Genomic DNA, 13,316 nt, shown 5'->3' with positions numbered 1-13,316 from the left:
AGCCCTGTGATAGCTACAAATGCAAGCACTACAATAGGAACTTGAGTACACAGAGCTCAGAATACAGATAGATTTTTCTCCAGATACTAGTGCGAGATCTAAGTTTTCTACAATTTAATGTTTAAAATCTGTGGTTTCCACAAAATGAAAAGATGAGGCAGTAATATCAGACACCTTTATCAAATCTTTAGAATCCCCAGGAACACTAGATAACCCATTGTCGAAGTTCCATTTTTCAGATCATGTTAAACTATGGCACCATCTCCAAGTGACAAGAGATTCCATTGTATAATTTAGAGGAGTTCTCTTGCTGTGTGATCAGTTCTCCCTTAATTCAGTATGCAGAGTAATCCCATTAGCTACTTGTGGGACTTTTTTGCTATGCAGATTGGCTGAATTTCTTTAGTAACTGCACTTCATAAGCCATTCAAATAGTTGTGATGTGCTATAAAAAGATATTCCAGGAGGACTAAGGTGCTATATAAATACAACTTCCTAATTGCTAACTATGTTGCCCTACATGCTCCAAAATAGGCAACTATGAGAACTGCAGGACACCAAAGATTTAGCACAAGCCCAAACCTGAACAGACTACATGCCTGGTAATGGGAAGTGTTAAGTCAACTGGTCAAAATCCATGGCTAGATCATTATAAGGCAAAGGCATACCTGCTGCACATGTAGTCAAAACAGAGCCAAACTGAAATATTCAAACCAACTATCATTTTGGTTTTAGTTCATTTCACCACTCAGCAGCTCAGGTTAAACAATATGCAGTTTTGTATCTGTTTATGGTGCTGACAGAAACGTTCAACCACTGATGATGTCTTAAGTGGTACGGAGTACACTATCACAACCACTCCCCAGGACCTCAGACTTTACAACTCTAAATATGCTAGCCTCTCCTTCCACAATCAATAGCATTATACATCCAAAATGGCATGAAAAAATTACAATTTACTGCCTTTAAAAGAAGTGCATGATCACATTTAGCGATCTTAGCTATAAGGTATCAGGAGGAACTATTCATAATCCCTAGTGTTTGGGTGCACTTTCCTCCGGGGCATTTGATTGTTACACCACTAAACTGCTGATAAAGAATAATTGACAAGCCTGAGAAATTTGACTTTTGAGTAAGATAAATTTGGTATATATTGTTTTGTTACACCAGATGGCTTAGTTGTAGGAGACGGAGGGTGATGACAGAAGGATGCTTCAGTGACTGGAAGCCAGTGTCCAGTGGCATACCACAGGGATCTGTGCTGGGTCCCCTATTATTTGTCATTTATATAAACCACATAGATGACTATGGGGGTGGGGTAGGATTAGTAAGTTTGCAGATGACACAAAGATTGGCCGGGTGGTTAACAGTGAGGGTGAGTGTCTTGGGCTACAGGAAGTTAGACTGCAGATAAGTGGCAGATGGAATTTAACCCTGAAAAGAGTGAGGTGATACACTTTGGAAGGAGTAATTTGACAATAAAGTATTCAATGAACAGCATGACACTAGGACATTCTGAGGAACAAAGGGAGCTTGGTGTGTGTGTCTGTAGATCTCTGAAGGCAGAGGGGCATGTTAGTGGGGTAGTGAAAAAGGCATATGGGACACTTGCCTTTATCAATCGAGACACAGATTACAAAAGTAGGGAGGTCATGTTGAGTTGTATAGAACCTTGGTGAGGCCACAGCTGGAGTAACTGTGTGCAGTTCTGGTCGCTACATTATAGGAAGGATGTGATTGCACTGAAGAGGGTGCAGAGGAGATTCACCAGGACATTGCCTGGGATGAAGCATTTAAGTTATGAAGAGAGGTTAGAAAGACTTGGTTTGTTTTTGTTGGAGCAGAGAAGACTGGAGGGGCAACCTGATCAAGGTGTACAAGATTATGAGGGGCACGGACAGGGAGCAGCTGTTCCCCTTAGTTGAAGGGTCAGTCACGAAGGGACATTAGTTCAAGGTGAGGGACAGGAGGTTTTTTTGGGGGGGGTGGTGAGGAAAAGCTTTTTTACCCAGAGGACGGTGACAGTCTGGAAAGCACTGCCTGGCAGGGTGATGGAGGTGGGTTGCCTCACATCCTTTAAAAAGTACCTGGATGAGCACTTAGCACGGCATAACATTCAAGGCTACGGGGCAAATGCTGGTAAATGGGATTAGGTAGGTAGGTAGGTCAGGTGTTTCTCACGTGTCAGTGCAGGCTTGATGGGCTGAAGGGTCTCTTCTGCATTGTGATTTACATTTAATGTGAAATTTACAGTTAGTTTTAGACACCAGACATTACAATTTTGTTGCAGCAAACCCAACCAGCTAAACCCCAAAACTCAGTTCACATTGTCATGGAATTTGTGGCTTGTGCCAGAACAATTTTAGTCTGCTTCACATTCAAGAGGAAAAAGTTTCTGTAGATGGGGCAGTTTTTCCTGAAGCCATTTTTCCATATTTTAGCACATTAAAATTAATTTATCTATCCATTCCACATTTGCACAAATCAGTACAATTGTTCAAATCAACCACATTGATTTGTAATGTGCTACAGAATTACCAAATTCTTTGCCTAGTGAACATTCATATTACTGGCCTTCATGTGAAAAATAATTTAAAATTCAGAGAAAATCAATATCATGTGGCACAACCCTGTCCAAATGAAGCCACTGGAAGAATCCCTACACTGTGGGAGCTGCATTAGCAACTGGACATCTTGCTCCAATCAGGGACTTGTTTCCTGTCCTAATGGAGACAAAAACGTCTGGAAGTTGTTGCCAAAGTGAAACAAGGAAATAGGATCTAGGTATGGGCCTGCTTTAACAAGTAGTTCTGGAACTACCACCTTGCCCCAAATTCTCTCCTCTGAAAAGAGATGAAGTCAGATTGAATAGTCAGTTTGTGCTGCACACAACTCTACTTAATGCATTCTGTACCACATGGCCTCTCTTGCAAGATCAAACAAGTCTACCTCCGTTTTGTTCTAAATATAGACCTAGCACTGGTATCTAGAGGAAAATCTCAGTAAATTTTCTACTGTGTAGTGCTTAAAATTTTGATTTTCCCCAATGTCAGGTAACTTCATCAAACGCTTTCGAAAGCCCCAGGAACACTTTCACCCACGGGAAGCAGAAGACCAGACGTGTGCTCAGTGGACACTGGACTGCAAAGGAAATTTTTTTTAAATTTTGGAGCAGCCACTTTACATCCAGGAATCAGTATGATGTGAAATCTTAAACTGAATTTTGAGAAAGGTCTATGGCTATTTGAAACTAGGTTAAAAATTAAGAAAGCGCTGGGGCTAGTTTTGGATTGCTCTACCAAAAAGAGCTGAAACTTACTATGTTGAACGGCCTCCTTTTGCACTCTATACTTGTATATTATGTGAATGTCACCATCAGCATTCACAGCAGCTGAAATGTAGTTATATCAACTGAGATGCATTCAGGCTTCTTCAACTAGGCTAGAAGAGTTCACAGATCTTTTGATATTAAATTTAAGCAGTCTTTTCCTGTTGAAATTTATTTTGATAAGCAATTATTTGTTATAGCAAATGATTCTTGCAGTTATCACCTGTGTCAGTGTTAGAAGACAGAAACGAAAAAGGTGCAAGTGGAATTATGAAACAAAAAAAATGCAGAAAATAAGGCTAGTCAATCAAGATCAAAGTTTAAAAAAGTAACATTTCAGGCATGAGCTGTCAGAATTGATGACAACAATAAACTTCACCAAAGGGTGAAAGGGGAAAGGTTTAGGGGGAACTTCTTCACTCAGAGTGGTGAGTGTGGAACGAGCTACCATCTGACATGGTAAATGCAGGCTCACTCTTAAGTTTTAAGAATAAATTGGATAGATACATGGATGGGAGAGGTCTGGAGGGTTATGGACTAGGTGCAGGTCAATGGGACTAGCAGAATAATATTTCGGCACAGACTAGAAAGGCCGAATGGCCTGTTTTCTGTGCTGTGTTCTATGGTTCTAAATAGATCAGAAGGATGAGGCGGGGTGGGGGGTATAAAAGGGGACACTGGCACTCATCACTAGTACTTAATTTCTACAAGTAACATTTCAGATTAGAAAATGCAAAATATGAATGAGCTACAATCCTTACAAATGAAACCATCGAACAAGACAGGAATAAAATAACCCAAAACACAGGCAAGATGCATAAAGGGATATCCTGGTGTTAGATCCATAAAAGGTGTGAAGGCCCACAATGCAGATGATAAAAATTGGAAATGTAGTCAGAACAAGGAGGATCCTAACAAGCTTCAGAAATACAGACTAGTGAAGGCAGAAACATGGCAGATGTAATTTAACAGAAGTGTGAAGTGATGCATTTCAGTAGGAAGAATGAGGAGCAGCAATGTAAACTAGAAGGTACACAAACTTTCAAAAGGTGGCAGGATAAATGGAGACAGCTATTAAAAACCAACCGTGATCCTTGGCATTATAAAAAGGTCTAACAGTACAGAAACAAGGAAATTATGCTAAACATCCTAAAAATTATTGGTTAGGCTCCACCTAGAGAGTGTGCCCAATTCTGGGCTCCATGTGTAAAGGCTGCAGAGGAGATTTACTCGAATGGTGCCAGCGATGAGACACACTTGAGCTGTGTACAGAGGCTAGAGAGACTGAGGTTGTTAACCTTAGACCAGAGATGATTCAGGGGAGGAGATTTAATAGAGATGCTTAAAATTACAAAGAGTTTAGATAGAGTGAATAGCCAGGTTGGTAATTGAAAGACACAGAAGGTAGATAATTGGCAAAAGAACCAGAGGCAAAATGCTGAAAGGTTGAAGGAAGTAGAATCAATAACTTATTCAAAAAGAAATCAAGTGCTTTTGCAGATTTCAGGGCCATAGAAAAAGTGCAGATGAAAGGAATTAATTGGATAGCTTTTCCAAATGACTGCTTCCCATGCCCGTCACTATTATATAACCATGAACCATTATACCTTCATGTGACATTAGGTATGTAATAAATCTCCGTTATTGTAAATTACTTCAAGTAGCATCTTGCAGTTTTGTAATCTTAGCTTGTAGAAGCTAATGAAAACCAGTAACATACAAGTGAGCTAATATTCAAATGGAACAAAAGCCTCTGAACAATTTAGATACTACAATTGGCAAGTAATGTCAAGAGCTTCAGACAAATATGCATCCAAATACCTGGGGCTGCGCTGTAGAGAACTGTCTGTACTGGAAGTTCTGCAAATGTAGCTATTTAAAAAAACTAAAGTACTGAAGCAAACAGAACATACAACTCTAAGGTGCTAAGATACCTGTTATTTTGTCCCGTACTAGTTTGCAGGATTCTATTTCACCAATGCTGCCAAACAGGCTTTTGAGCTCCTCTTGTGTCATGTTTTGAGGCAAGTAGTTGACTATTAAGTTGGTTTTGCTGTCCTCTGGCATGGTGTTACTGTCAACAGGTGATGAACAGTTGTTTGTGCCAGTGTTGGTGTTTGAAGGGCCATTTGTCGTGTTATTACAGGTTGGACCATTGGACAGTTGTGTTTCCATGGCAGCAATTACCTGCTATATAAAGATAGATAAGTCAACGTTACCTTTTTGAACTCATTTAAGCAACTCATTTAACATAGCCCCAAGACCATGGTTAAATTATCTTTCAGAAATGAAAAATCACATTTATAATTTGAAAACCTAGAATTTAAGCCTGCTCTTGACTTACAGATCACATGTGGCTTGGAATGCTATCACAAAGAAAAGTACTTGTTTCTGTTCTGATACAATTGAGTTCAACACATTTGTCACAAATCTAGTATTTGTAATTACTATATTCCACCACTATGCACAGGCCAATTGATGAGCTTCTAAAAGCATTGATATTTCTTGCAACATGCATTGAAAATTTCTTCAATGGAAATGAAGGGTACATACAAATTGGCAGAATGTGTCAAGTAGTATTCCCCATGGATCTGTACTTGGGGCCTTAGGTTTCCTACTGTTCAGAGTTGGACATTTAAGTTGCAGATGAGCACAGGAAGTTAGAGGGACACAGCCAAATTCAGTGAATGGGCAAATATGTGGGGAGCTTGTGAGGTCTTGATTCAAAGAAAGGTGAATTTTCTTAATGATGCGAAACAAAAAACTGGATGTCTAGTTACACAAAAAAAAGCTAATATACAGGTACAAAAAGTAAACCAATAAAGGCTAATATAATATATCTTCATCTCAAGGGAGCTGGAAGAAATGAGGAGTAAGTTATGCTTCAATCTTAGAGCCTTGGAGAACTACATTTAGTTCTGGGCACATCACAGGGCGATTGACCTTGAAGGATGTACAGGACAGATTATTCAATTACTTGATTTGGGGACCAGGAGTTAAATCGAGGACACGTTGCTTAAATGTAGTTTACATTCCTTTGGTCTAATCAAAAGTATTTAACATAATTGATGGATTCAAAAACAAACAAACCAATTCTTTTATTGGGGGAAATCAATAGCAAGGCACGTAATTCAAAAATTGGACCAAGGGCTTTCAATAGTGAAATCAAGTACTCCTTTATCAGAGTTACCTGGAAAAACTCAACAGGTCTGGCAGCATTGGCGGAGAAGAAAAAAGTTGACGTTTCGAGTCCTCATGACCCTTCAACAGAACTGATGAAGTTCTGTTGAAGGGTCATGAGGACTCGAAACGTCAACTTTTTTCTTCTCCGCCGATGCTGCCAGACCTGCTGAGTTTTTCCAGGTAATTCTGTTTTTGTTTTGGATTTCCAGCATCCGTAGTTTTTTGTTTTTATTTTTTACTACTTTATCACATTTGGTAGTGAAACTCCCCCTCCCCCCCACCCACCGCCACCAAAGGACAATCTCAGGTCATCTGAAATTTAAGACCAAGATCAATAGATGTTTTGTTAGGAATAAGCAGCTAAATGGAGTAGAGGTACAAATCAGCTATCATCTAGCTGAATGGCAAATTCCTGTTCAAGATATTTGAGAAATTGCATCTTGGTGAATAGCTACATCAGTCATGGATAGGGCACATCTTTTAAGCATGCATTTACGACCAGAGTAACAATAACCTGTAAATCAGTGCAGAATTTCAACTATTCCAAAAATAGCTTCCAATTCATAAACCCAAACGTTAAAAGCTCTAAGCAAATCCTAATGCACAGCTACAAGAATGCAAGCAAGGATTGAAATTCAAAAGTTACATCTCCATAAAGAATGCTGTGTGTGACATCTTAAGATCAGTCTTCCATAGATTTGAAAATTCACAAGCTTTTTTTGTAACTGAGTTTATTACTTTAGGGGTTACCAAGTCTAGGTTATTTGAATAGCCATAATCTTCAACGTTTGATAAATATTACTGTTGAAAATAGTTTTACAAGTCAATTAAGTTTCAAATTCTTAGTTCATTCAAAGTTAGATAGATATGCGTACAAATGACTCACACTAACTACACTGCAGGATTGCTGAAACCATACATGAATAGTCATGCATATCCACAGCTACTAGACCAATGCCATCTGGTGGTGAAACATTGCTGTGTATTGCTTTACTGTAAGCTATAAATAGTACTTTCTGATGACAAACCCCATTATAAATAAAAGTTTAAGAAAACATCTTAGTAACTATAGTTTTGCAGAAAATTGTCTGGGACATACATAACTTGATTAAATACAGCATCACTTGCTGTACTTATTTTAAAATCAAGGTTAGTCCCGTATTCTGCACACATTAAGCTAAACTAGAAAAAAATATAGCATTTACTGCTGTTAATTTACACTCAGTGCTCTAAGGTAATATTTAAAAGTAAACTGCAGTTTAAGAGTGGTATAGTTTTTCCTTCTATAAAAAAAACTTAACTGGTTATAAATTATTGAACCAAATGCCTCAAGTGTCAAAAATCTCTTATGAAAAAATACATATATATGAATTCATGTTGGTACCTTTTAGCCAAAATCTTTATCCACAATATTTACTACATGACCAAGTACCAATAGTTCTTTAACACTACTCAGTGGGCAGAAACTGACTACTCTGGGCAGTATTCTCCTATTTAAAGTCTGGTAACATCTCTTTCCCGTTCTCCTTCCACACCTCCAAAGCCAAAAATGTTGTTAAAATTGTATTCTTTAACTGCAGTCATTAAAATGTACCATCCTACCACACAAGACAAAGTGCAACTTAAAAGCAAACTAATATTTACAAATTCACATTTGGCACAGATCAACAAATTTGAACAAATGTCTCAATAGAAAATCTGTTTGGGATGTGACAATTAATCAAGATATGAACACCCAGGTGAAGCTCTACATCATCAGCATGATTACTTTTTCCTCTCCAAATTCAAATACTTTTGCTACAAGGAAGCTGGATGTTCAAAAGGTTTCAGCATTTTTAAGACACAGGGATAAGGCCATCAATTGTTTGTACTGGCAGAAGGACAATTTCTGCACAAAATGACAGCAATCATTTGCAATGGTTAAATTGTGAAAACTATTTAGGTAAAGGAATTATTTGCTTTTTCTGATGACTGCAAGTTGATCAATGCAGATACTTGCCTCTTTGGGCCATCTTCTACAATGGAAGATGCCTTTAAATAGCACTCCAGTTATCATGCAGAAACAAATTGTGTGTTTCAGATGTAGATTTACACCATCTAATCCTCCAGCCTTCCATTCTATTAAACCCTATCAAGAATAATGCTAGATGCATTGCACTGGAATTTTCTACAGAATGCAGGAACACAATGTAAAATACAGAAGTAGTGTTGAAATTACTAAGAAAAATGCATCAGTAGCATATGATGTTTTAAGACAATGAAACAAAAACAAAAAAAAAAAAATGGAATTTGGCAATGACATGGTGTTGAGCTCTGAATGAAGTTGGAGTCCCAAAATAATTTAGACCTGATGAATTTAGTAGTGGTCAAGGTATAATGATGCTGGAGCTGAAATTAGGAGAAAGCAGAGTAAATATTCAATGTAATAAAGTTAAGAATTTCAACTAAAAATATTGAAATAGTTTCACACAAATACATCCATTTATTTAGTTTAGGCATTGCACAAATACCTATTTCAATGCATCTTTCCAGACATACAAGGTAGATGCAAATTGAGGTTTGTTTAATGATTAAATTCTGTTCAACTAGTATTCCCATATTGCACAGAACATAAGTTACTACCAGCTTGAAACTTGTTACCCAAGCAAAGTGGAAAAATATCAAACACTAGAACTAATCTTAGGCACAGCCATCACATATTTAGAACATTTGCTGTCACAGAATTACAAAAGCAAAAAAGCTTGTTAAAAAACAAGTGCATAGCACTTGCAAGAAAAGGGGCAGCAAGCTAGACATTTACTGCAATGCTTACTCAAATATTTAAGACATTTGTAATGACAGGTTATAGATCTATTTTGGCTTGCAGGTGGCAGAAATAGCATTAGGCCAGAATTCCATTGAACAGCTGCATTAACCTATGCACTCTACAGAAGCAATCTCTTTCTAACCAACAGGCCATTTTCTCTGAATTTTTAAAATGATCACTACATTTCACTTAAGGAAATTTGCATTTGAGTCACCACATACACCTGAACTTTAAAACAATTCAGATTCAGTGTTATAAATATGGAGGCGTAGCAAATGATTTTAAACTCAAGATGAAAATTTCACTCAAATGCAATTGGCAACTCAATCTAGAGGTTAACAGCAGTTAAACATGTGCACCACTACTACAGCAGACATAATACAACAAATCCACTTTCAACAAATACTGTTATTATACAAGCTCTAATCAGACCATACCAAAAATAGTTGCATTGGCTTCACTTTACATAGAGCTAGTTTTTTGTAAATAAAGTCTCATGCTGTTCCAAAGAACCATAAATGTTTCTGAACCAATTACATTTTTGCAAGACTACAGGACCCATGACAACAAGATGCATTATAGGTTTTTGGTATGGCCTCAATAAAAGATAAATATATCTTAAGTCACTACTGAATTTAAAGAAAAGTCCCACAGACCCCAGTCCAAGGCTCTGCAGGCCACGAACCACTTCTAAGCAGAGTAGCCACATCACACAGTCTGACTGCCATGTTAGTTTGGAGTTGCCGTCTGCAATATGGACACAAAAGAGTACCGTATGTTAGATTAACAAGATAATGCAACAAATCAGTTTACAATGCCTTATGTATATTCAGAGCATGTCCATGCAGTTTGGGCTCAAGACAATGAGGCAATTCCAATCTAATCTCGTTCTAAAATAATTACATACAGATGAGAATTCCCCATGCACAAGTTAGTGTAATGAATCAGCTACTGATGTGGAGGGATATTGACAAAATTGCAGCCAGGCTCTGCAATTTTTAAATCAATACATTAAAAACTACATACAAAATTGTAAGACACAATATTGTATTTCCACTAGGACAAATCAACTTAGGTGATGTGCAAGTGTGTTTCAGCAGTGTCTAAATAAGTCTAATTGTAAAGATATTTACACATGCCCCTACAATTATAGTTTTAAGCTTAGCCTTACAGATAGATTTTTTTTAATGGTAGGCTTTCAGCATTTATCACATAAATGACCATCTGAACATTCTAAAAAAACATTTCACATACACAGGGTTCAATGTGGAACCTGAGTCAGTGAACTTCTAGAAAGGAGGCATATGGCTACTACAGAAAGCACCCCCCACCTCGTAACAGACCAACTCAGGCACTACATATACTGTCATTTTTGGGGGAAGATGGATGAAGCTCGAGGGTAACAAACTAAGTGAACTAGTTTGTTGCACAGCCATTTATGCCTTTACATTTTCACAGTAAACACTAACCATCTACTCTAGCCTTCCAGGAAGTTCCGACTTTAGATTTGATAGCTTAAAATGAAATTAAGGTTACACCTTGCAACGTTGCAAGGTTTACAACTAATTGAGTTCAGTTACTCATAGTACTAACTTTTGGAATTAGCTCAGAATTCCAAAATTCATCATCATGTTAAGTGCCATCAACACAAAAACACAGTACTGTAGTAAGGCAGCCCATAACTTCTCATAGCAAGTAAGGATGCACAATAAACAACTTTGCCAGCAATTCCCACATTCAAACAGAGGTCAAAAATTAAAAGTCACATTGAAGCAAGCTAAAAGCATCAGTTTTGTAATAATTATGCCATGCAATATTGTTATTCTTCACTGTATGAAGGCAATATATGAATTTGTTCAAACTCAGTCTAACGATTGTGCTTCACAAACACCTTTTTATGCATCAGAAATTTGGCATAATGCTGAAAAGTTTGACAGATAAACAACAGAAAGACTTGCCAGTGGACAAAGATGTGAAGAACTTCAGACCCTCAGAATCAAGGTAGAGATCTAGCAATGGGCAACCTAAAAATGCTTAGAGAACTGCAGTGTACAGACCAGTGTAGAACTACAGGTTCAACATAATTCAGTGTAGAGACAGCCATCTGCCACATGCAACTCATGTCAGGAGACTAAGCTTCACAACATCCAGGATTACAAGGAAGCAGAGAAGCTCAAGAAAGAAGCACATTATAGCAAAAGCTTCTTCTGAACTGAACTCAGTCAACTTTCAGAAACTCAATTTGATATATGTGCTTTACAAATTCTTGAAGTTAATGTTTTTGCTGAGTCTAGTATTAATGTAGCATTTCCACAAACACAAGCAGAACGCAGCAGATTTTTTTTTTAAAAAGAGAGTCCACCTTTTTTGTGGATAGCTCAGCCTGGGTGAATTGCTATATTACCTTAGAAAAGGCAAGGAATGGGGTCACAGTCAGCAAACAATTGAATAATTTCCACCTTGTATCCCAGGTTTTACTCATGAAAACAGCCTGCATCAAGTGCGCACACACATTCAGTATGCCAAAGTCCACACGAACCAAAGTCCACACGAACCAAAGTCCACACGAACCAAAGTCCACACGAACCAAAGTCCACACGAACCAAAGTCCACACGAACCAAAGTCCACACGAACCAAAGTCCACACGAACCAAAGTCCACACGAACCAAAGTCCACACGAACCAAAGTCCACACGAACCAAAGTCCACACGAACCAAAGTCCACACGAACCAAAGTCCACACGAACCAAAGTCCACACGAACCAAAGTCCACACGAACCAAAGTCCACACGAACCAAAGTCCACACGGCAATACGAACCAAAGTCCACACGGCAATACGAACCAAAGTCCACACGGCAATACGAACCAAAGTCCACACGGCAATACGAACCAAAGTCCACACGGCAATACGAACCAAAGTCCACACGGCAATACGAACCAAAGTCCACACGGCAATACGAACCAAAGTCCACACGGCAATACGAACCAAAGTCCACACGGCAATACGAACCAAAGTCCACACGGCAATACGAACCAAAGTCCACACGGCAATACGAACCAAAGTCCACACGGCAATACGAACCAAAGTCCACACGGCAATACGAACCAAAGTCCACACGGCAATACGAACCAAAGTCCACACGGCAATACGAACCAAAGTCCACACGGCAATACGAACCAAAGTCCACACGGCAATACGAACCAAAGTCCACACGGCAATACGAACCAAAGTCCACACGGCAATACGAACCAAAGTCCACACGGCAATACGAACCAAAGTCAAAATAACATGTGCCAGAACACATTTGGGCTATTGTGCAGATTAAAGGCTTTGCTTGTGGTGGCACAGTGGGTTATATTTCATGATGCAAACTTAAATCTAGCCAAGGTTGATTGATGAAAAGTCGTGCACAGCAAGTAATCCTAAACTCAGCTCCTACTGGGCAGGATTGTCAAGATTGCCAAAGAGGGACAGTTTTTGAGTTGCAGAACAGCCACTGTACGAAGTGGATTAGGATAGCCATGTTTCTTTGCATGAAGGCTGAGGTACTTTTGGCAGACAGTGTTGGTGAGTAGTCAGTGCAGACACAAACAGTCAATTCCACAGCACCATTGCCCTCACTGACAAGAAAATCTATTCAAAGCCCAACTGAGCCTCAATATGCAGAACTGATCACAGTAACCACCAACTGGATTCCAACTAAGGGGCCAATTAGAAAGAAAAGCTAGGCTCAGGCAATTTTAGGATCCTGTTAGAAGCTACAGAAAGCAGATGAACACTGGATAAATTCTAATATTGATAACATCTGTGAAATATATTTCCTTCATCTACACAAACAGCATTCATCAATTCTTGTGGGGCAGGGGTGAAGAGGATAAAAATAAATGCTAAACAAAGAATAGTCACATGAGAAGGTGCATTTACAAACCCAAGTGAAGAAATTTGGCAGGAAGAACAAAAAAGCAAAATAGCATTTGAAGGATAGAGATCTAAGTTA

The 13,316-nt window shown here is 38.6% G+C and overlaps 1 protein-coding gene across 8 annotated transcripts in view; it reads right to left on the bottom strand.

Moving 5' to 3' along the window:
• Positions 1 to 10,045, bottom strand: part of elavl2 (ELAV like neuron-specific RNA binding protein 2) — a 77,360-nt gene extending 67,315 nt beyond the window's left edge. For 4 of the 8 annotated variants that reach the window (XM_041186163.1, XM_041186165.1, XM_041186167.1 and 1 more), the window contains exons 1-2: positions 9,974 to 10,045; positions 5,263 to 5,518 (exon numbers count right to left, since the gene is read on the bottom strand). In XM_041186163.1, coding sequence (XP_041042097.1) covers positions 5,263 to 5,518; positions 9,974 to 10,045 — 328 coding nt within the window. Of the gene's footprint in view, positions 1 to 5,262; positions 5,519 to 6,570; positions 6,586 to 9,973 lie in introns of those variants that run through there. The other 4 variants (XM_041186164.1, XM_041186166.1, XM_041186170.1 and 1 more) reach the window with 3 other exon arrangements.
• Positions 10,046 to 13,316: the final 3,271 nt, after the last annotated feature.

Source organism: Carcharodon carcharias, chromosome 4 (assembly GCF_017639515.1).
Source record: "Carcharodon carcharias isolate sCarCar2 chromosome 4, sCarCar2.pri, whole genome shotgun sequence".
Classification (NCBI taxonomy): domain Eukaryota; kingdom Metazoa; phylum Chordata; class Chondrichthyes; order Lamniformes; family Lamnidae; genus Carcharodon; species Carcharodon carcharias.
Note: the sequence above shows the minus strand (reverse complement) of the source record. Positions and strands in the feature narration are given on the sequence as shown.